This window comes from Talpa occidentalis, unplaced genomic scaffold, assembly GCF_014898055.3.
Source record: "Talpa occidentalis isolate TD23 unplaced genomic scaffold, MPIMG_talOcc4v2.1 talOcc4.16, whole genome shotgun sequence".
In the NCBI taxonomy this organism is placed as follows: domain Eukaryota; kingdom Metazoa; phylum Chordata; class Mammalia; order Eulipotyphla; family Talpidae; genus Talpa; species Talpa occidentalis.
This window is the reverse complement of record NW_023601653.1, coordinates 75,625,049-75,649,149: the sequence shown is the minus strand read 5'-3', so window position 1 is coordinate 75,649,149 and position 24,101 is coordinate 75,625,049. Positions and strand designations below refer to the sequence as shown.

The following is a 24,101-nucleotide window of genomic DNA, read 5'->3' as shown; positions in this document are numbered from 1 at the left end:
TAAATAAATAAATATTAAAAAAAATTAAAAAAAAAAAAACTTACTTTAAAAAAAAAAAAAAACCAATCTCTTTGTCCTTTTCTCTTTATCTGGTTGGGTCACTGGGTTTTACTTCATTTGTGGCATGACATTTTCCACAGACCTCTATACTGGCTGCTGCTAGAAGGTGGTACATCCTTTTGGTACCTTTGTTAGCCGCCCAGAGCCTAGAGAAACTCATTGTGTGATTCTGGGCAGATTCTGGCTCATTGCTCTATTCTAGATTTTTTTTTTTTTAATTTTTTATCTTATAGAGACAGGATTTCTGCTGTACTCTCTAAGAACCCCCGCTAGTGCTTCAGCAGCCTCACCATAGAAAGGCCCTGGGCTTAGTACTTAAATCCTTCCTGCAGGTGTTTTCATCCACTTCCTTTCTTCCTTTCTTCCTGCTCCAGAGAGAGGCCTGTGTCTCCGCTGATGTGCCCCCAGGCACCATGGTGCTTACAAATAAGGGGCCCCGGGATCTACACAGCAGGTGAGGCCCAGCTTACACTGTTGTTGTCCCATAGATTATCCAACGGCAGCTGGAACAGGTGGAGGAGAAGCAGAGGCAGCTGGAGGAAAGAGGCGTGGCTGTGGAGAAGGCCCTCCGCGGTGAAGCAGGTACTGTCTGGGTTTCCTCTATGAGGATGTTTGTCCCTGAAGGAAGCCCCCACCGGACACCCCAATCTCCCACATAGGCTAGTCTCGCAGCACCACATCTGGACCTCAGCTTCTTTTCCAGCAGGATTCTCTGGGGCCCTTCGTGCCTGAGATTTGGGGCCTCCTGTTAAGCAAAGGGAAAGAAAAGCACCTCTCTTTGCAACTGCCCCAGGCCCAGCACTGTTGCTTGCCATTTACCTGTAGAATGACCTCTCAGTCTGTTTCATCTGTTAATGGCAAACGCTGGGCCTTGTCTACCTTTTCTCCCCGCTCCCCTCCCACCCCGTCATTTCTCTAGGAGAAAATAACTGGGAATGAGGGACTGTGCCACAAGGAGCCATCACAGAACTGCACGAGCAGGGCCCCCAACCTGCTCCTGCCTGCCCCCTCCTGCCTTTAGCACTCGGGCTCCCTCTCCTGCCTGAGCCACGCAGAGCACGTGAGGACATGCCACGTTGTCCTCACCACCTCCTGCAGACGCACACGCAGATTTGCCAGTGTGAAGCCAGGCTCTGTGTTCCCTGGAGGCCGGTTACTCGGGGCAGGCAGGAGAGGCTCGGGGAACTGTGGTGAGCCAGCACAGAGCAGACACTGGGGCGTGGCTCTGAGGCCATTGCTTAGTGAGCCCTGTTGCTGGGGCAGAGCTCTGGAGCACGGAGGGGGCTCAAGGGACCCAGGGCAGGGGTGGGGGTCAGCACGTTGGGTACAGGGGAAGCATGGAAATGTCTGAGTCACCCTGGAGGAGCCTTGTTGGTTCAGGACCTTGAAAACTCTGGGCTCACCCCAACTGTGCAGCTGTACCCCAACTCAGGCCTGGAGTGACTGGTCTCTGCTTTCTCAAGTGTCCCTGAGTCTCAATCCAGTCTCAGGATGGGGAAACCGTTTCTTTGTGGCCTCCAGCTCAGCCTTCAAATCGCCAGACTGGGCATGAAAAACAAGCAGTGACTGGATTTTGCAGTAACCCCTTGTTCTTGTGTGGCAACGGAGAGAGGGCGGAACACCTTCTGGCAGGCAGGCTGTCTGTACACTGCAGACGAGCCGTAAGCGGGAGCCTGGAACAGGGCCCGTTGCTGCCATCGATCTTGCTGGAAAACTGGCTGGTGGGCTGAATTCCTATAATGTGCCTGGGGTTGAGATGAATTCTGGGGTTCTGTGGGACTGAAGCTCATGTTGGGGGAGTCAGTCACAGAAGTAGGTCTCCTTCCTAAACCCTTCAAGGCCTAAAAATTGCAACTTAACAGTCAACTCAGTGACGATCTTCTGGTGAAAAGATGGAATGGGGAGAAAATGAGGGAGTAGATGTTCTTGACTTTGTCCCTCACCTGCTGCTGGACTTACTGCGTAAAGCCCAGGCCACCAAATGACATGCAAAAACTTGACCCACTGAGCAGACTCTGAGCCAAGAAACCCAGGACAGCGAGGCAAGCCCTGTGTCAAGGAGTGGAGATTCAGGTTGACCTAAAACGTGCCCCAGCTTCCAAATGAACTGTGATGGCCCGCCCATCCTTGTTCTGTCTCCAGGCCTGCAGGCTCTCATTTGGCCTCCTCTGTTAAGTCTGTGCACCTGGAGGGAGCTAGCCCGGACCCACCAGAGAGGCCCAGCACCCAACTGCTTTCTCTCCTTGCAGACAATACTGGAGGGAACTGGGGCCCATCATCATTCCATCATAGCCTCCCCAGAAATTACTGCTAAATGTAGAGTGAGGCATCCATTTCTCAAGACATACAATAAGTGAGCAGGCATGCATCTGCATTTCATAGTGTTGAGTCCTCCAGGAAGACTTCTGGCTCCTCCTGCTCACAAGGCTCTGAGGTCCTCACGTAAAGCACTCGCATGCCTGTTGTCTGCTGTACAGTTTCAGTTTGTGACGGTGCCTCAGTATCTCACGTTACTTACGCCGCCAACTGGCCAGGAGTCAGAGAAAATAATACCCTTGAAGACGGGCATAGGCTTTTGCCAGATTTCTTCCTTCCAGTTATTGAATTACCTTTTCATAAACCTATGACTTGTCATCTAAGTCAGTGATTTTCAAACTTGTTTTTGACAGCAGAAACCTTTTTATAAGCAAAGCCATGTTCAAGTTTAAAATTAAAAGGAGTTACTCTAAGATGTTAATGCAGAGTTGTAAATACAGGTGTGGTAGGCAACTGTAGGTGTGAAGTCTCAGCATCCATTTCACCCCAGGGCACAGTGTCTGATACACACAGATAATTGCAATAAATAGTAGCATATTTTTAACAGCCCTCCAGGAAGCATCTATGTGGTTTCAATGATCTAAATGTTAGATGCTTTTTTTAAAAAAAAGATTTATTTATTTATGCATACAAGAATTGGGGTACAGGCCAGAGGTGTGGGGGGTGAGAGGATTCACCAGAGACAGAGTGGGGAGAAGAACAGGCAGAATGACTGAAATACACTGCTGAGGGGAGCAGCGGGCGAGACAGGAGAGGTCTGCTGCGCCATGTGGGTTGCTCCCTGGCCAGGGATCGAACTCGTGCGGCAGTGGCCGCGGACAGCCTCATGGGTTGCGTCCCAACCCCCTGCGCCACCAGGGAGGCCCCAAGATGCTAGATGCTTAGAGGACAGCAGTGAGCACTATCTTCAGAGTTGAATCACAAACAAATCAGACTGTAGTTCATATTCTTTATAAAGACAAGATCTCAGTACAAGCTTCCAAACACACTGTAAACACAAAATCAGCTGTGCCGTGATAGCTAGACACGTGTTACCCAGCTCCAGCACCAGCTGTGACAGGAGCTGCTGAGAGGCTGGTCCCACTGGCTTTCCTGGGTGTCCGCTGGCCAGTGGTCCGGGCGCACCTATGTATTTAAATAAATAAGAAAAATATCCTCCCCCCCGACACATTTATAGGGTGTGCAGACACTTGCACAAAAGAGCAGAAGAAACTCTGTCCTAGGGGCTCTCACCAAAATGAGTTTACCTGGTAGCAGAAAGTGAGGTGTTGATGGCCTTCAGCGGGTTAAAAGTTGGCATACATTTGGACCTCTTATTTATACTAAACGAGTTAAAACTATTCACACACCAGATATTTGGGAGACTTGCTGAAACACTCTGGAAGAAGCCCAGGTCCCACAGAACAGTTTAGAAGCCACTGTTCTAATCCACACTCCTCAAGGCGTCACCAAAACACCTTTGACCAAACCCAAATCTGTGCTGTTTTTAAAGACAAGCTTTGGCTGCCCTGTTGGGAGATTTCCCCGTGATGCACTTGGGAGGTTCTCAGGACTTAATGGCTCCTACCATGGGACTCTGTTTCCAAATATATAATTTTCTTTTTCTTATTTTAAACACATCACTTCCAAGACTGGCCTTCTGCCCGAAGTCCCAGGGGCCTTGTCCTGCCTGGTGGCCATCATCGTGAGGCCACACTGTGCTCTTGGCTACTCCTCTGTCTCTCCCATGTCTGGCTGCTGCTGGCTGAGCTCTTACTCTTGAGCATGATATCTTGAGTCTCCAGCAAGGGCGAGTCAGCCCCTTTCCTGAGGGCACTCGGCTGACCACTTGGTGGGCTTCCCACCTGTCTGAAGGTCAGCGTGTTTGGAAGAACTCTGACGCGGACCTGCTATCCCGTGGAACTCAGCCTGTCTAGCTCACCAGGACGTGCCTCAGAGCCTTCCAGCCAGGGCAAGACCAAGACTTAATGTGGTTTCTGGTCTAGGGCACCCCTTCTGTTATGGAACCCTGATTCAACTTAAATGGTGGGGTCAGCTTTGAGTGGACATTGAAAGCCTCCTGGATTGTGTTTCGCCTTCCGTGTGTCCGCCCCCGAAGGGGACCTCACCTGCCACACCAGCTGCGGGATCAGCATTCAGATTGTGAGATTTGGAGAAGGGACACAGGGGCAGCTGACTTTGTCACACTCTGCTTTGTTTCTGATTCTGGGAAGGTGAGGACCACCCGCTCCACCAGCCCCCGGCAGTGCCCAGTCTTGGGGCGCAGGCTGGGGAAGGACATGACACCCTGACAGGCTGGGCGCGCCCGTGGCCAGCTGGCCTCTAGGGTCTTTGGCAAAGTCACAGCTCATGCCTGCTTTTATAGTGAAGGCTGGCCAAAGTGGGGACCTGAACCCCAGAAGAATCAGGACCTCCTTCATCTCAGACCTACCCATCAACAGTGGCTCTGCAAGGAGTTGGCATACTCAGCTCTGGGGCTCCGGGCTGCGTCCCTGGCACCTGGGCTAGCCTTTGAGCCTAAAGACTGCTGCTCTGGCAGAGCATTGTTAGGAGTGTCACATCCTGCCTTCAGCTCCTCAGTCTGGGGCTTCTAATACTCAGTGACTAAGGATGTAAATAGCCCCTGGTTGGCCCTTGAAACTTTAGTCTTCCTGGGGAGGTAAGATGGAGGCCCAGCAGGGTCTGGATTCCCAACAAACCCCAGGCCTGCTATCCTAACCAATCCAATGTGTGAACAGGCTTCACACTTGACTGGTGGATGACTCTGCCATCCGTGGTGTTGAGTGACCCCCAGAGCTGCACAGCCACAGCAAGCGTGTGTGATGCACCTGCAGAGAGATGCATGCTTTCCAGCTGTCCCTCTCCACCCTTTTGCTGTATCTCTGCTTCAGATCATTGATTGCTTTGGATATGGGGGCCATGGAGGGGTGTCTGATCCAATAACTCTCTCTTCACCAATTCCTTGTTGTAGACTATTGGGGAGAGTCTTATTACAGTGACCTCATCGACTTGCATCTGGGTGGTATGTATAGCAGCCTCTGGGCTGGCACTAACCTTGCTGACACCCTCTCCCACCCGCTCTCCCCAGTCCCTGCTCACAAATGACCAAAGCACAGGCCCTTTTCCAGTTCAGCGAGAGGCAGCACGCAGACCTCCCCATGGAGACTGGAGCTTTTGCTGCCTGGAGATACTTTACTTTTTTACAATAAAACCTCCTCTCCTCCTCCCTCTCGCCAGCCTTGATCAGCTGGCGTCGACGGCATCCTGTCTGTTTGGCAGTGTGCTGTTTGGCAGTGTGCTTGTATGACAGTAACAGCATACCACACGTGCACACATGTGCTCATGCACACGGGCACGCACATACTCTGCCTCTCACTCACAACCGTGCCCTCTCCAGCACGTCCTCTGCCTGAACCTCATCCCTTCCAACTTGTAGGTGCCACGTCCACGACACGCTCCCAGCCAGCCATCCTCACGAGCCAGCGTGTGGGGATTCAGCCCCAGCCCCTGTAATTAAGTGTGCTCACCCTTCCCTCAAAGATTTCAGAGTGTCATTTGTGATTTCTGTGCAAATTCATCAAACTTGAGACTCTGTTGACAGTGCCTATGACCATGTTCGTCCCTCCTCGCTCAGTCTTGGGCCTGGATTGTTCTTTTCGGTGAAGACATCAGCTCTCTAGCGCAGCATCACCTGAGACCTCATTAGGAATGCAGATTCTCAGCCCTGTTCTGGTGCCCCCAGGCAGAAACTGCAGGCGAATCCTGGTTATGTGGGTTTTAACAAAACTTCCAGGTGATTCTAAAACAATAGAACCACTCCCTTAAAGGAAGGAACTCAGTGTTTTTGATGTCTTGCTGTACAAAGCTTACCCCTTGTATTACTTTGGAGAAATCGCCAATCCATGAGTCTTGGCAGTTTTTCTTAGGCAAAGCCGACATTTCCCAGGGGAGCCAAGTGATGCTTCTGGAGCTGCCCGGTGTGGACTCGCACCGTCTTGGGGATCCAGTGTTCCTGCCCAGGCTGTTAGACCACTTAATCGCCCCTTGCCTAGAAGAGCTGGCAAAGCACATTCTCTCTCTTTTTTTTTTTTTTTAACCATAACCCCTTCTTTTTAATAGAGTTATTTCTTAGCCCATTCATTAAAAAACCAAGGGCATAATTCAGTAGATTTCTATTATAAAACCGTGCTGCATTCTTAGGTGAGCCTCCCCCGTAAGGAGTGGGCTCTTGGCCCTGTTGGGGGGTTGCCTGCCTGTGGGTCCTGGCTCTGTGCACCCCCACCCCATGTTCCCATGAAGTCCCCACCCTCGACAGACTCCATTGGTGCCCTGGAGCTTCTGCTGTGCTCAGGATGTCCACCCAGAGGCCAGTGATGCTGTAAAAGGGCTGATGCTTACATTCCAATTAACAAGTCCCACTCCCTAAATCCCTGACTCCTTTTCCTGCCTCCTCCTAACCCTCTGGGAAATGTCTGTCATTTCTAAACAAATCTCAATTTTTTTTTTAATTCAAAATCCCCTGAAAGGAGCTGTCAGAATTCGTTTCTTTAAGATTACATTCACCCTCCTCTCCCAGATCCCACATACTGTTGCTACACGGATTACCTCATGTGTCTATTTTTGTCTTCTTTACCCCTCCCTTGTGATAAAATGGAGCTGGCTGTTTGTGTTTCTGCGTCCCCAGATGGCAGCTGTAGTCTTTGAATTTAGAACTTTAACAAATTCCAGCAGAAAATGAATGGTGAAAACAAAGCTCAGTTTACCCTCAGGGTTAGAGGAGGCCCCGCCATCCAACACCTGCTAACCCTTGCTCCTGGGTTCTCAGCGACTCCTCACTTCCTCTTTCATCAGTTCATTATGACTTCTGGGTAAAATTTAGACTTTTCCTGTGGGTTCTGCTCACCGCACAGAGGCAGCCACTGCCCTACTAATGAAGCATGAGGCAAACATCCATTTTGAAGGGACTCATGTGCCCCAAATCAAGGGTCCCCTGGCCCTGTTCTCCTCAAGCTCCAGAAGGGAATAACAGATCCTTTTCCAGTTATTGCTGTTTGAGTCCTGGAGTATTTGGTAATAGTCATTATTGGGGGATGGAGGCAGGGGGGGGATTTCCCTTTTGAAACCTAGAGCCTAAAATGTAGAACCTTATTGCTTCTCTATTTTCATATCCCCAAAAAGCCACTCAGAAGCCCCACTTCTGGGCCTGGCAATCCATCTTCTTTCTCAACATGGGTAAGACAAAGCTCCAAGCAGCTCTCAGGTATTGGGAATCCAGACCCCTGGTCCCTGCTCTGGGTATCCTGCTGCTTCAGAGGGCCCCTCAGTGCCTCTCAGCCAACAATTTAAAGGCCCCCAGCCTATACAAAAAGTCTCTTGACTTTTTTTTTTTTTTGTTTTTTTTATAGAGGCATGTTTTATTTATTTGTTTGTTTTTTTTTTTTTTGTTTATACATGCACTGGGTACAGTCAGAAGCACGGGAGGGTGAGAGAATTCACCAGAGCCAGAGCGGGGAGAAGGACCGAAGTACACTGCTGAGGGGAGCAGCGGGAGGCAGGAGAGGTCTGCGTGCCATGTGGGACCCTCCTCTGGTGGCCGGGGAGCAGCCGGGGATCGAACCGGCGCCACAGAGGCCGCGGGCAGCTTCGCAACCCAGTGCTCAACCGCTGCGCCACCGGGGAGGCCCAAGTCTCTTGACTTTTTGAATCAGAGAGTCTAAGTTCCCTTCTTCACATTGCTCAGTTGTATGATTTCAAAGGAAAGCAGGCACTGTGCTCATCCTGAGCCCTGGGCCAGAGAGGAAGGGTCCCCAAGTGACCCCACCCCACCCCCTCTTCCCCGACACTGAACAAGCTCACCCACCCCTGTACAGCCACCAACCTTTGTTGCTCCAGAACAGATAAATGATCAGATAATTTTTTTAGATTAAAACCATATCTCTTCTGAAGAGCTTTTGATTAAAATATATACACCTAATTGCTAGTTTTCAAAGGTCTTACCTCTTGATAGGCATGTGTCAAAGGGAAATTGGAAGGACATGAACGGTTTAGAGATGGGACATAGTGGACTGAAAGTGCCCTTCCATTTTCACTGGTGAGTGGGGTGGGATGCCCACCCCAACACTGTTTACTTCCCCCCTCCACACCCCATCTGAGTCTTCTTCTAGTAACTTCCCTTAATTTAATTGGTAGGTTAGTAAATTGGGGTTTGTCTGCTTGACTGAGCATTAGCCTGGTGCTGTTTTTTGCTTTCAAAGTTTAAAATCCTTGCAATTTCCCAGCATTCCCATGTGTGTGTGTGTGCGCGTGTGCGTGTGCGTGTGTGTGTGTGTGTGTGTACACACATGTGCATATGCTGCCTTGTTGGATCTCAACTCACACGCACCTTTGTTGATCTACCTTTCCCCTGAGGGTTAGAGATTCTCTACCAAGTCCTCGCACTGAGTCTTTCTGACATGGGCCTCACCCTAGCTCTGTGTTGTGTGAGTGGTCAGGACTACAGGGTTGTCCTTGCCCCTGGGATGGGGGCTGGGCCCCTCCACCTGGCAGTGCAGAGGCTGCCTTGTGTCAAGGGCATGGCATTTGCTCAGTATGGACTGAGCAAATACGCTTTCTGGGTGGAGGACTCAGACTAGTAGGGTGTTGTCTCAGTCAACAAAACATAGGATCAGTCTTCCCTTCTATGTAATGTGAACATCAGAAAACAAAACCAATGAAGTCCCATTTCTTGTCCATGGACCACCCAGAGGCCCTGGACATGTGGCTTTCTGCCTGCTCTGTCTGGTAGATTGAGTTTGGACATGAAAGGCAATGCCCCTGATGTTTCTTAGGAAAAGATGAGCAAAAATCTGGTAGTGTCCACCGTGAGCCTTGAGTTCAAAGGTATCATTGCAGTGCTGGGTCAATTACTTGTGAATATAGTGGCATTAACTGCCCAAAACTAGGTGGGAAATGAGAGTTACCTAAGCAAGACCAGGACGGCACAAGTTTGGTCCGCAGAGGCCCACCCAAAACGAGACTGAGAAATAAGTGTACCTCTTTCCTGTCTATGACCCCATGGAGCTGCTTATTCAGAGGCACAGGATTTTCTGAAAGTATAGTTGGAAGGGAAGTAAAGTACCCTGGGGTAATTTATAGATTGTTGTGCAGCAATCAAGCAGCAATTTATGGGGGTGGGGACACTGCAATTGAGAGCCTGTGAAGAGACAATGTTCTAGAATGTCTGTGAGTTGATAATTTGGAATTCTGTACTTCAGTGTGGAAACACAATTGTGAATGGTGACTCAGCTCATCAAAAGCCCTTGTTCCTCATACTGTGTCTGGTGTACACTTTGAGGGTCTGACATTCTAGAATGTAACCAGTGATTCCCTGGGGAATGCAGCCTGACAAACTGGGACTTCTGGAATCCAGAAGTCTAGCAGGCCCTCCCCATGGTATCACAGGCTCTGACTGTGCAGACACTCTGCTTTAGGCCTGTGGAGAAGGCTCCTTTGTCCAACTAGAAGTGCTGGGAGCCTGGGTAGTGGGAAGGTGCCTGAGCCAGGGCAGGTCCCCCCACTTCTCAACCCCCGAACAGGTGCCTTGTTTGTTCAGAAGGCCTGGATTGAGGCTGCCCCACCAACTCACTCTCCTGCTGCAGCTGCCCTGTCTTTTGCTTCCAAATAGAATCTTTTTTCTGCTTCAGCTCTTAAAGAAGCCAGGGCTGTTACAGAGCTTGCCCAGGGCCTGGGATATCAGAGGCCCCTGATAAACGCTGCTTGTGTAACTTACTCTTAGTCTCTTACATTGTCCTCAAAAGAGTCCAGATCCTCCATGGTATTTTTTTTCCACAACTTTCATTTTTTTTATTTTTAGGTTTTTAAACACTTTAGTCACCACAGATAATCTATGTTAGTTAAATTTGCATTTAATTTAGAGATTTACTTTTACACTAGACTGTGTGAGTACCAGTGGAACTTTCTTTTACATCATCAAATGATGCTAACTTCTCTGTAGATAGGGGAACATTTAGGTAGAAGTTCTAGACCAAAATATGCCCCCATTAAGTTCATGGGGCTTCCCCCATGAAGTACCACTTTCTACTTCCTTTGTTCCTTATAGTTCAGTTGGCCTAACAATCCATAGATGTTCTCCATAAAAATTATTAAAATTGAGTATTTTTAAGATGATGTTACTATCTGCTAACATGTCTTGGCATGGTTTGGACATCCTGGTAGCTCAGATTGAAACATCTGAAATCACAGTGAAATTAACAGTGTATCTTCTCCCTCCCTGTGAGACACAGAGGTCTGGTAGGCTTAAATGTGGAGTGCTCTGAATAAAAAGTCCTTTGGATTTTAGAATATATTCTACCCTAAATTAGCCAACTTTACTGGTGGCTGAAGTACAACTTAGATTTCATAGATATTTTTAGTGAACTTGATGCAAAGTAGTACACCACATTTTGGTTACTTCAAACGGGGGTCATTCAGTGGGGACAAGGGGTAGAGGTAGACCAAAGCCTATTTCCATAGTAATGTCAGTCATTCAGAGCCACTTAAAAATGGAGGAGGGGAGTGAATTCTCAGCCTCTTTTCTTTCTCATTTGGTCCCCTGAAGCAGCCTGACTTTTGACATTACTAACAGATCATTGACATTACTGATTGATAATTTGGCTAAACTTTTTACAAATGCAAACCATATTGCTGTCGAGTAAAGCTGGCATTTAAAGTGACATGCTTTGTTGGCTTTGAAACCATATAAACCTTCTAAGGTATTTTTGATTGTTCTTGATCTTAGCCAGACTGTGCCACATGTAGCTTCTTGAGCCTCAGATCCCTTGTTTGAAAGTAGAAATGCTCGGGCCTCTGGGGTGCCACAGCAGGCTGCTGTCAGGATCAGGTGAGGGGCTACATGTGAGTGCCTTGGAAATGGAAAGCACTGGATGTGCTTACTGCACACATCTCCCTGGAATATGATGAGACATGCTTTACTGTAGGACAGTATCCAGCTGCTTTTCAAAGTTAGTGACATGTGTCACCTGTGTCCAGATGTCAAAGGGAGTGGGTGCTGAAGGACAGTGGCAGGTGGACACGTTTCCAAAGCAAGTGCTGCTTCAGAGAAACGACTCTGTTTACTGCCAAGGTGATGGGGGCGGTGCAGGTGAGCTGCAGAGAAGTCAGGATGAGGGTATAGACCTGCCAGGAGCAAGCCTCTGCCCAGGACTGAATTCTGGGGAAGCTCAAAGCCAAGGAGTCCAGTGGATGTGGAAATAGAGGAATGATAACTACACTGCCCATTAAAAAAAGACATTTTGTCTTGGCATTTGAAGAAAAACCCTTTGATTGACCACGAGCTTACAGCCTCTTTGCCCTTGGATCTAGTGAACCAAATCATCTATTTCTCACATCTCCATAAAAGGCAAAGAAATTATACTCAAAATCAGTACTTCTGTGTTTTCTTCACGTGTTCACTTCAGATTCAAGTCTGGCTTGGAACTCTCCTTGTTTGACTGTTTTTCCCCCTCATTTTCTTCCTTGTAAAATAATATTTATTGGGTGTTTTTCTGTTCACAAAAGTAGTACCCACTATGGACATTTTGGAGCTGCAGGAAAGTCAAGGACAAAGTCCTAGCCATGCCAGGGTCACCTGGCCCTACTCTTTCCAGAGGGGTGGGCTTCCTGCTTTCATTTCCTAGTTTCTGTCCTGAATATTATGTTATATTGCCTCCTGTATAAGAAAGCGTGTATGAGGATATAGTCCACACCGAAGCAGCTAGAAACTGTATGTGGTGATGTCCAGAAAGCAGACACACCTTTTATGTCCATGCAGGTGCTCGCTTCTTTATATGGGAGGAGTATTGTGCCGCTGTCCTTGCTGGCAAATCTGGATGCTGTCCCACTCTGCACCACGGCCTGTGTGCATGTAACATCGGTCCCGTGAGGTGCAAGAGGTTGTGCGTTGACACTGAACTTTGTGGGATTTCTCTGGGCTTCCTGAGCGCGACACTTTGAACCAAAGAACATTAAATGTAGCTGTAAGGCCAACTTGATTTTTCTTTTTTTAGGAAAGGGGCCTTCCTTCTCTACCTCAGCGCATTCGCTGGCTACAGTCATGTCCAGTTAGGGTGCTGGATAGAGTCAGCTTGTCATAGGCACTCGGCACAGTCGTCATGGAGCAGAGGCACAGAGCACCTGGAGATTTCTGGGACGGCCTTGAAAGAAAGAGAAAGTGTAGTGCCTGCATTCACGCAGTCACAAAGTAGAGGCACCTCTCAACCAACAGCTTGTCTGTTTGGCCCTTCTGTTGACCAAAGCCAGGTTCTTCCTTAAACCCCGCTCTGATTGTAAAACCACCTGCACCCCCACCTCTGAGGTGGTTCCCCCCGGCTCTGTGTCTGCTGTGTGTGCTCCTGTGGTTCTGTGATGGTCCCTTGCTGAGCTCCTCTCCCTCTTCCTTGAGTAACCGTCAGGCGTCCCTAAGCCGTAGAGAATGTCTCTGCTCTGTCTTCTCCCGGAGCCCCGCCCGCAGCCTCACCGGCCTTGTTACTGTGAGTTTTCGGCATGTCCTGTCAGCTCACCCCCTTCGGTCTTACAGTCCAAAGTGTGCCGGCCCTCCCCCCCGCTGTGGCCTGAACCCCTCTGTGGGGATGGAGGGCGGAAAGAAAGGGGGTGGTTGGCCCTCCCTGGCCTGAAGGGGGCATGACACCCCAAGTGGTGGAAGTCGCCTCAGTGTAGCTGTGTTTCCCCCAACACATCCTGGCTCTGAATTAGTCACCAGGCCAGGTGTGGCCCTTATACCCTCCGAGCTGCTTCCTGCAGGCCTGGCAGGGCCACAGATGCCTCCTCAGCCCTCAGCCCTGCCCCAAGGTTAGTTTCACCTCGAGCACACTCAGGTTTGCTGCGTGACCCCAGGTTTTCCCTTGAAACCTAAAGGTGTGATTGGCCACGTGCTCAGTGCGGTCTGTGGCGCAGAAGCAGACAGACCCGTCCAGGGCCTTTGGGCTGTTTGAGGAAGGAGCCCACTCGGTCACCCTCTGCTGATACCCCGAGGGGGCGAGAGGACGCAGGAGCCCCGGAGCGCCCACCGGCGCGAAGGGAGTGAGCTGGGCCTGCTCTTGTTCCGTCCCGTGCTGGAAAAAGGACTTAATTCATTTGTAGACTTTGTTCCCTTGTTTCTGCTTTTCCATTTCTTGTATTTTTTTTTTTCTTTTCCTCCTGTTGTTCCTTTCTCACTTTTTATGCTTTTTGTCCTCTGCTTGTCTTTTATTTCACCTCCCTGTCCCTCTCCACTTCCAAATTCCTCCTCCTTTTTCCTCTTCCTTTTTTGTCTTTCTCCGTCTCCTGCTCCTCCTCTTCCTTTGTTTGGTCCTTTTTGAAGTTGAGCCCAGTGGCGGGACTCCGCGGCGTAGACCTCTCTCCTTCTGCCCTTGCTGTGTCCAGGAAGGTAACGTAACTTCCCCAACCTCCTGCCCGCTGCCTCGCAGGGTCATGGCACCAGTAGCCACACAGGGACCCGACACCCCAGCTCTTTCTCTCTCTCTGACACCCGATCGCCCTGTTACAAAACCCCATGAGTATGTGGCAGTTCCTTACAAGGTACAGTATCCCTTTGACCGTCTCGGGGGAGGGCCGGGCGCGGAGCGAAGCCAGCAGAGCGCCCCATGGGGTGGGGCCCCCTTCGTGGGTGGACCCTTCGTCCCGAGTCCAGCAGCTAGAGGGGCCAGGCGTCCAGGCCGCCATTGCAATGGGTGGAGTCGAGGAATACTGTCCTTACAAAGACTGGTCTACACAAATGCCCCCGAGTTCTTTTTCAAAACAACCACTAAGAGCAAACTTCTCTCCCCCGTGTCTTGCCGAGTGTGCGTGTGTGTTTTTTTAAGTTTGTCTGATTTGAACTCTGTTGTGGTGACAAGATTGTCCTTGAAAAAGGCATGTGGGAAGGGCAGGGGAGTGTGGTCCTGACTAACCCTCACTAACCTCTTACTCTGCTCTCCATGGCTCTCACATTTGACTTCTCCCCACCCCACCATACACCTCTGCTCATCGGCTGTCAGCAACCTCTGCCAGAGCTCATGAGCGGCGTTCGGATGTCTCCCAGAGGGATCGTGGTCTTGGCACACAGGAGGCGGGCGGGAGGGGGAGACCCCCCAGTGCGTCCGGGGCTGGCCGCACTGACCGCTTGCATGCCTCAGGGCTTCATCTCCCCTGGCCATGAGGGCACACTGTGCAGAGACGCTCAGAAAGGAATGCATGGAACTGAGCCGCAGGCTGCTTAAAAGCCAAAGAACCAAGTCCATTGGGTTGGGTGAGGAGAACACCGGTCCCCAGACACCCCGGCCTGCGGTCCTCCGCCGCAGGCTCCACTGGCTGGGAGGGAGCGCCCATGCTTCAGAGTAGGGCTCAGGGGCAGGACTTCCCCCAGGGCACATGGCTGCATGTGCACCGGGCGCGGGGCGCAGACACTAACCCCCCGCTTGTGTGAACGTCCCCCGTTTCTGCCTCGCCAGAGTGTGGCCCTGTGAGAGACTAACTGGCTTGGGCCCCATGCATTTCTGGCAATCACTGCAGACAGAGCGCTGTCAGCAGTGTGCCGGCAAGGCCACGGGAACAACATAGGCCAGCAGTGAGGACGGAGCTTGCTAGTTGACAGTCGTCCACCTGAGGGTGTGTTCATATGCCCCCGGGTCTGGTCGTTACTGGACTAGAACATCCAACCAAATGACTCATAGAATGACTTTGAGAAACTTCCCTGGTCCAGTGCCTCTTAGCCCGGGGCCCATGACTGCACTTCAGGAAGCCCGTGACCACCCTGAAGTTCTGGACAAAATTGCTGGAAAATTACATAATGCACATGCATTTTTCTAGGAGGAGCATCCCTAGCTTTCCTGAGATTCTCAGGTGGGTTTGAAAGTCAGAAATATTAGGAACCACTAACATAGCCTCTTTTCCTTTGGGCAGACCCACACCATGGCCGTGAGCTGCTTTGTGCTCCAAGGAAAAGGAGTTTGTTCCCTCCTGGGTGGTTTGATTTCTTGGAATGTTCCTCCCATTTTCCTGTGGGAAGAAACAGTTTGCCCGACAGAGTCAGGGTCACGGAGGTTTTAGTATCAGCCATGTGTTGGCGCAGGACACCTGAGTGTCCAGCCCCAGAGCCACCACTGGGGTGGGCTCAGAGCAGGGGGTAGTCCCCTTATTTAGTCTCAAGGGTCTGCTGGTATTTCTCTGTTTTCTGAGAAACCTACCCGCGATGGGGTTTGCTGTGTACCCCATGCAGGATTCGCTGGGACAACATCCGTTGGCAAGCCTGCCCAACTGGCCACAGATTGAGAAGAGGCACTGCCCTGATCACGGTGTGAAGAGATGAGGCTTTAGTACCATTGGCCCCAGGAAGGATCAGGGTTCATGAGTGTAAAGGACGGCACAGGGTAGTTTATAATTCACCCTGGCCACGTTCATGGACTCGAAGACCTAATAGATAGCAAGTATCAAATATTAAATGAACAAAAAGGGGAAAAAAGGACAGAGCACTTAAAACACACCAAAAGAAAACCATTGAGCAGAAGAGGGTCAAACAGGCCACAACCGGGAACTGAGGGAGGTGAGGGCCAGGCAGAGGCAGGACAGAGGGAAGCGCAGACGTGGGGCCCCCCTCCGAGGCTGTAGGCAAACGTGGACCAGGCTTGGGAGTGTTCCCGCAGCATCTTGCTCGGCTCTTTGCACATTTGCCCCAGTGTGGTGACTCCTACCGGCCGGGAGACGGCAGACACTCCCGGGGCCTGACGCACCCTCTCTCTTGGCAGGCATGGGCAAGAAAGACGACCCCAAGCTGATGCAGGAGTGGTTCAAGCTGGTGCAGGAGAAAAATGCCATGGTGCGCTACGAGTCGGAGCTGATGATTTTGTAAGTGGCTTTAGATTGGGGACACAGCTAAGGGGGGGCGGGCATCAGCTCAGTACCTGTCACTACAAGAGCACAGCTCCTTCCTCATTTGGGGAGCGAGGAGAGTTGGCCTCCAAGTGACTATCGCTTGTTTCCCTCTGGCCCCCTCCAATCCCAGTGCCCGGGAGCTGGAGCTAGAAGACCGGCAGAGCCGACTGCAGCAGGAACTCCGGGAGCGGATGGCCGTGGAAGGTAAGGGGGAGGGGTGGGGTGCACCGGGGGTGCTGGGCATGCACCTGCTGCCCCCGGACCTTTCAGCCTTAATGTCTTTGGCTACTGCCCAGATCATCTGAAGACCGAGGAGGAGCTGTCTGAGGAGAAGAAGATCCTGAACGAGATGCTGGACGTGGTAGAACAGAGAGACGCCCTCGTGGCCCTACTGGAGGAGCAGCGGCTGCGGGAAAAAGAGGAGGACAAGGACCTGGAGGCCGTCATGCTGTCCAAGGGCTTCAGCCTGAACTGGTCGTGAGCTCCTGTCCACGCGCTGGCTGGCTGGCTGGTCTGTGGCATCTGCCTGACCCGGGCTGGGTTCTCCCAAACCACCAGATCCAGGATCTGAGAAGGCCTGGCACCTCCTGGGAGTCTGCACTCAAATGTCCACGTGCCTCTTGAAAGCAAGTCAGGCGTCACCGCTGTGGGGAGCCCCAGGCGAAGATGGTTATCGGAGGTGGATCGGCCTCCCTGGAGAGACCCATCGTGACTGCCCGCTCTGGAGAGAGAGGAGCATGGAGCGTTTGACTCTGCCATGAGAAAAGAAAAGCCTGCTCGCTCCCTGAGGACTCACGCTGACTAGCGCCCCTCTTCAGCTCGCGAGTTCGACGAAAGAAAGATGCTGCTCCCTCCCTGTCCAGACCCAGCTGCCAGAGCCCTCCGCAGAGGGAAGGGGCTGAGGTGCTCATGCTCCCTGCAGCGCCACCAAAGAAATGAAGAGGACACCCCAGGAAAGCAAGATGGGAATCAGGACTTGGGAGCAGGACAGTGGCGATGGGGCCATACCCAGGCCCGCCCCGCAGGGAAGCCGAGGGTGGACTGGCTCCAAATCCATTATGCAAGTAAGGAGACTCGAGGGGTCTGCCCCCCGCCCCACCCCACACACTGGACCCCAGTGGCCAGATGCCTTGGCCGAGGCCCGGGTCTGCGGACTGCTGCATTTTGCTTTTCACAACCATTTTGACACTGGAAAATCCTGACTTTGGGGGACAGGGGTGAGGCCCTACGTTGCAAGCCCCCAGCTGACGGACAGGCGTTGTCCCTGTTCAGGCTTCACCTGGGGCAGGAGGCTCTCTTTCTCCTTGGTGTTTTTCCTGTGTTTGCACATTGAAATGAAGGTGACAACCTGGCAAGACGCTCAGCTGCTTCAGGCCCTTTTTGTCAATTAACTTATTTTTTTAATACTTGAAAAGAAGCAACTTCATTTTTATATCTTTACTAGAGACACTGATCACCTGGCACCCAGGGTTGGCACGACAGAGGTGTCCCTGCACCCCACACTGCCCGTCCACACTGACAACGCTCATTACAGCCGTCTATTTATTAGCCTCCTTCGTGGTGTACTGTCCGGCTGGCGTCAGGGAGCAGCTGAGGCCCTCGTGTGGTCCTTGCTCCCGCTCTTCTGTCCCCTGGTGTGCTGTGCCGCCCCTCCTCCCTTCCCGGCCCCCATTCTCACTCTGGCACCAGACTCCCACACCTGCACCAGCCGCTGTCCAGAACACATTTTAACACTGTGTGTGGCCGCTCGCCTGCCTCTTCCTGGTGGAATCCTGGCTGGGCAGAACCCATTTCTTTTTCTCAGTGTTGGTACCAGGCTTTCACCTCCCATAACACATTTATTAAAGAAAAATTTGGGGTGCATCCTCTTTCGGGCTGGCTGAGACCATGCATGGTGGGACCTTGTGATCCATCTGGCCAATGAGGATTCCCTCAGCGCAGCCGCAGATCCAGCCGCATAGAAATGTGGGTGCTGGGCCTTGGCTGGGGCCTCACAAGCTGGTGAGCAGCTCTCGCCCTCTGTTCCTGAGGGCCTTGAGTACCTCCCCAGCCCCAGATCGTCATGGGGGGACAATGATAAGCACCATGTCACTAGCTCTCTGAGACAACCTCATCATTTCTCCTGGCTCACCCGAGGCTGGCTGTGTGCAGCTGGCAGCACCGCTGTCCTAGAACACCGAGCACAGAGAGCCCGTCTCATCCACCAACAGAATTAGCACAGAGTCTGCCCGGGGAGGATCCATCTGGGCCAGGACAACCTGGAAGGATCCTCCAGCCAACTCCTGCTGCAGAGGGGCCCGTGCAGAGAGAACAGAGGCCTGGCAACTCCTCGAGATGCCACAAGGGCAGGGCATAGCGGGGTCAGTGCAGACCTCAGAACCACACCGTGCCTCAACTTGAACTTTCACTCTGACTACAAAGGAACAAAGAGCCTGTCTGCTTCACTTTGTCCGAAAGCTGCCATCTCTCTCCTGTGGAAGTTCAGGAGACATGCCCCTGGCCACCTCACAGTCCTGGCTTCTTCACATCTGTTTTCTGATGAGGCAGAGTCTCCATTTCTCTTCTCTTAAAAAAGGGAGTGAGGAGGGTGTTCTTTAAACACTTTAAAGTGTTTTATCTTTAAACCCGACCTCCCATTAAAACCGAACTTGGGACAGGACCTTCCTCTCCTGCGTGGCCTTTTCCCCGACCCTTTCCAGCTGTTAAATGCCACCGTAGCTGACCAGGCCCTGGGAGAGCTGCCTCCATCTCCCGCTAACACAGAACAAGGAAGGCTCAGCTCCAAGTGGCCCCGTGGGCTCGGAGCACCGATACTGCCATCTGCCCCAACTGCCGGCCAGTCTTTAGCACCTCTGCATCCTTCCGAAACACACGCTGCTGCCGCAGTTGCTAGAAAGAGGCCGAAGAATACAAAGAAGCCTCACAAATCCGCAAGCCTGCAAAATGTCCCCCAGCTCTCCCCTCCCGACAGCGTGACGTCAGATCTGGCCAAGCACTTTCTTTCTAAACTCCCATTTGATGACCACTAGTTTACGGTTTATTTTAGTGCTCTGGTCACATGCTGCATGAAATGTTTTCTAACTCTGGAAATGCATGCATCTCCACGCAGGCTTTCCCCCAGGACTACATCCCCTTGAGGGGGCCTGGGAGAGCAGGGGGTATCTCTGAAGTGCGGGGTTTGAGGGAGGCCAAGCACAAGGCCAAGAGAGTGGCACCGAGCTTCAGTGTCGGTGGGAGAGGCAGTGGGCACCACCCCCGGTCCGAGGGTGGCCACCCGCCAGCTGATTCTGACCACCAACTATTCTTTACCCCTTCAAGACAGAAGACATTTTTCAAAGGGGCAAGAAAGAGAGAGTTTAAAGAGATTTTGAAGGTGTTAACAACGGACCTGCAAAGGGGAATGGTCCATTTTATGCGCAATAAAAAAAAACTTTAAAGAAATACAGTGTATTTCTGAAGTCACTTTTCTGGACTTGGCAGCAAGCCGGGGTGCGGTCCCACATTCTGCCACCTGCCCTTTTCAGTCATGATGTGACTAGCCTACGTGTGGGTGTCACAGACTTGTTTAAAGACCACAACTTTTGTTTTGGTTTGTGTTTGTTTTGAAACTCCGTGTTACCCCAGCTCAGCCATCGACTGCCATCACCTAAGAAAATGTCTGAAGCAACCCACTGTGGTAAGAAGCTGCTTTTCAAACAGAGCCCCAGAATCCTCTGGAAGAGAAGAAGCGTGTTCTTTGAAATTGGGTTTCTCCAAGACAGCGTGATCCTGCTCCCTGCAGACCTGCCGGGCTCTGTCCTTGAACACAACTGACCAGTGGTTTGGGGTTTGCAGTCACCACGCCCCAACCATTCAGGTGTCTAGGTGTCCCTCACGACAGTCAGTGCATAGGGGCTTGCTGGTCATCCTCTTGAGCCTAGAGTCACCCCACCAGTTTGAAGAGAATGATGCTGACCAGTTCTCTCTGCTGCATGAAGCCTCTGAACTGCCACGTAGGACTAGGATCGAGACACAGCCCAGCTCTCCTCAGCATGTTGAGCCATCAGGCGTGTGACTGACTGACCTGCCGTGGGGCTAATCCCAGCACCACGGTGCTTCTCCATAATGGGGACAGCAAGGAGAGAAAAAACAGCGATAGATGGTGGAGGTAACTGGCCTGACCCAGAGGTCGCTGCCATGGATACTGCGTTCCAGATCCGGCTGCATGACCACCTATTCCAGAAGGAAGAAGATGGCTGTGCCCACACCGATGCAGACATCTCAGGGTAGAAGAAACATAACCAGCTCGAGTGAATGCGCTGTGGCCCCAGATTCCTGGGAGGAAAGGTGGGTGACTGCCTGGCCTGTTGGGAAAGTCAGGAGGGCTTGGGGTCACCTGTGCTGACCCAGTCACCTTTCGTTCCTCAGGAATCACTTTGATTAGAGTTGGCAACAGGCAGGGTCTGGCTGTCCTTCACAGCAAGCTGGGGGGGTGGGGGGGGGAGTGTGCGGGGGAGGACATGCAGGCAGGCAGCGAGGAGGAATCTGTGGAGCCTGCTTGCAGGCTTCCTCAGATGCATACACCCCCTTTCCTTCCAGGAAACCCCCGTCTGATGCTCCGAAATCCCTCCTCAACACTGAACCCTGAATCTGCATGTTCCCTTCTTAGGAGTCAGAGTAAACATGGTAAAGGGAGAGAATGTACCATTTTGCTCCGCTTTATGAACTGTCTAGACCGTGGCCTCCTTGTGTCCCCCCGTGGTGCACAGTGAGGAGGGGATGAGATCCCTGCTGGTGTCTTGTATTCTACCCAAACTGCAGCACAGGGCGCCCGAGCCTCCCCTGTCACGGGGAATCCAGGAGCCTTAGGCCAGGCGCCCAGGGTCACAGAGGCCCTGCAGTAACAACACCCCGGACAGCCTGTAGCTGCTGCTGCTGAACTTTTCAGCTAGCATTCTGGGACCACCCCCACCTCAGGGTGCCTCCTCCTGAGAATCTCTCCATTAAGTTGCACAAACATGGGAGAGGTGACAGCATCCCTTGATAAACGCACACGCACACACGTGCGCACGCACACAATCTTACGTTCCCGGCGTGGCCCTTCCGAACCAGTGGGGACATCCAGTTCTCGAGCAGGCTGGATTTTCGCCTTCGGCCCTCAGAATGCACTGTGGGGGTAGCCCAGGCCCCGGGCTCAGAGTGAGCAGCCTGCAGTTATGTTGCATGGTCTCCAAAGTGGGCAGATGGCGCGCCCTCCAGACCCAGGGGAAGAGTCCCTGGAAGTGTCCGGAGCAGGTGCGGAGCTGCCTAAAATGAGATCCAGGTCACTGGCGTCTGTCCACAAGAGAGAGCGCTGGGGAGTGTGTTGGGCGACGTGGAGGTTAGTGTTCAGACATGAAACAGTAACTTCAGAGGTGGTCTTAGGCACACAGCTGAGCTGGTCAGGCCTCCCTCTTCCCCTCTAATCTAGGGCTGGAGACACACACACACACACACACACACCCATGAGGGCAGCGCTAAGAGACACACACACACACACACACACAGAGGCTCCCATGAGGGCAGCGCTTCGAGGGACTTGAGATTCTTGAACCAGGGCCTGTGTAGCTCACGGACATAGTTCATGATGGTAACCGATTTCACCAGGAAGGCAAGAACCCCTAGGAGGACTGAGAAAAAGGTGCTCCCACTGCCCAGAGGCACTTCGGGCCTGTGGGGTCAGCCAGCAGTCGTGCGCTTATCTTCAATTCCTTTAGATACTTGACTGAGTTCATTTCCTCTCATGAACTGAACTAGACACAGGTCACCGCAGACAGGCAGTGTTTCTAGAACATTCAGATAGGCGGCTGCTGCTGGGTGTGTGTGTGAGGCTGGACAGTGCTGGGCCTGGTCAGCGCTCAGGACCTTGCTGAGAAGAAACCAGCTCTCAACTCCGGGGGACACCCCAGTCTTTTCTTCCTGCTTTGGTTCTGCAGCCTGGTGCCCTCAGCCACAGCCTTGGGTGGCGGCTCCAGGCTGCTCTCCCGGCAGGGGCTCCAAGGACAGCTTTGGATCATGGGTCCTCCACGCATTGTCAAGGGCGTGGGGTTTAACCCTGATGAATGTTGGGGTGTGTTCATGTTAGGGTGTGTGAGCCAGAAGAACAAGGGATCTCTCACGCACCCCGGACAGCTGGCACGGCTGGGCGGGGGGTGAGGGAAACGAGCCTTTCTTGAGAGACAAATGCGGGTGACCAGCCGTGGCCTGGCTCTCGGCCTCAGGTGGTTGCCCCAGAGTCTGAGGCCAGATCTTTGCATGAGAAAAAAGAAAAGATAAAAACGCACCTGACAGCCAACAGCGTCCTCTCCCTAGCTGCATTTGATGGAACTTTTTTTTTTTAATATTTTTAAAGGATTGACTAAATACCATTTTAAAAATGTAACCAGGGCCAGACTCTCCTCGTAACGGTCTCATATTGGGACTAAATGACATTTCTGGCTCCAGTAATTAACGTTTGACGTTTTCATCAAATCGTCCTTCAGAAGAAATTTTAAATTGTTCTTAAAAACCACCTGTTCAAGTCTGGGTGGCGGCAGCAGGTGGGGTGCAGAGGGGGTGTGTCTGGGACTGGACGGCTGCATCTGACCAGCACTTGGTGCCTTACATGGGAACAAACCAGCACTCGGCCCCTGGGAACGCCTGACTCTTCCTGCGGCCTCGCCCTCAGCCTGGAGAAGGAGCCGAGTCCCCAGACCCAGAGCGCCCCGGGGCCCGGCCAGGCTCTCCGGTGGGAAGATCCTTGGAAGAAGGGGGAAGAGACAAGTTTCCTGAACACTGTGCCTGGGGGTGTGGAGGGGCTTCGCGCCTGTATGTGGGCAGCCCGCCCTGCTCATGACTTTGAGAGCCCATCACGGAAGCAAAGGGGGGCACAGAGCGGTGGCTTCGGTGTGGTGTGGTGGGCACACATTCACCCTTCAGCTGTTTGCTTTCTGTGGCCAACAGCCAAAATAAAGTCAGTGGTTATTTTTTTCTTCTGTGTGGAAGAGAATCATTTTTCCCCTCCATGAGCAAATTCACACCTTCAGAGGAGAGTGGGGTGGCCCGTAAAACCAGGGCCACAGGACGCCTTTCTTCCTTGAAGCCCCTGTCCGCCCAGGTTGATGGCAGCGAGTGGGGGGCCTTGCAGGGCTGCTTGTCATTGGGGGTTCCCTCTATGCCCCTCCCCGTGATCCTTGTGTCTGCCACCGTACTTGTTTTTTTTTAAGATTTATTTATTTATGCATACAAGAGCTGGGGTACAGGCCAGAGATGCAGGGGGTGAGGGATTCACCAGAGACAGAGTGGGGAGCAGAACAGGCAGACTGACTGAAATACACTGCTGAGGGGAGCAGCGGGCGAGTCAGGAGAGGTCTGCTGCGCCATGTGGGTTTCTCTCTGGCCAGGGATCAAACTCGTGCTGCAGAGGCTGTGGATTGCTTCATAGTGTGGTGCTTAACCCCTCGCACCACCAGGGCCCTCTGCCACCCTATTTGCTTTGGTTGGAAAAATGTCACTGCCAGCTAGTCAGAATTCTTCCTCTGCTATCCTGGGCTTTACCGCACATCTTAAAGAAGAGGGGCAGGCAGAGAATTGTCTTCCCAAGCTCTGTGCCCAGGCCAAGGATGGTCCCTCTTCCCACCACCCCAACCCATGCCAGGCCCAAGATTTAGCTGCCGCACAGATTTGGGTGGCAGTGTTCTGGGGGAGGAGAAGGCACTTCTGCTATTGGAGAAGGTTGGCTGGGAGGGGTCTTGAGAGCAATGAAAAGATGCCTGGACTCAGAACCCAGCTACATGATCAGGATGAAAAATTAGAAACCTGCC

The 24,101-nt window shown here is 52.1% G+C and overlaps 1 protein-coding gene across 8 annotated transcripts in view; it reads left to right on the top strand.

The window, feature by feature from the left end:
- MICAL3 (microtubule associated monooxygenase, calponin and LIM domain containing 3) overlaps window positions 1–20,744 on the top strand; it is a 166,107-nt gene extending 145,363 nt beyond the window's left edge. For 6 of the 8 annotated variants that reach the window (XM_054696587.1, XM_037514637.2, XM_054696588.1 and 3 more), the window contains 5 exons: window positions 549–642; window positions 5,348–5,398; window positions 16,155–16,254; window positions 16,412–16,485; window positions 16,578–20,744. In XM_054696587.1, the coding sequence (XP_054552562.1) occupies window positions 549–642; window positions 5,348–5,398; window positions 16,155–16,254; window positions 16,412–16,485; window positions 16,578–16,762 (504 nt within the window). In that variant the 3' untranslated portion in view covers window positions 16,763–20,744. The remainder of the gene's footprint in view (window positions 1–548; window positions 643–5,347; window positions 5,399–16,154; window positions 16,255–16,411; window positions 16,486–16,577) is intronic. The other 2 variants (XM_037514636.2, XM_054696584.1) reach the window with 1 other exon arrangement.
- The last annotated feature ends 3,357 nt before the right edge of the window (window positions 20,745–24,101 follow it).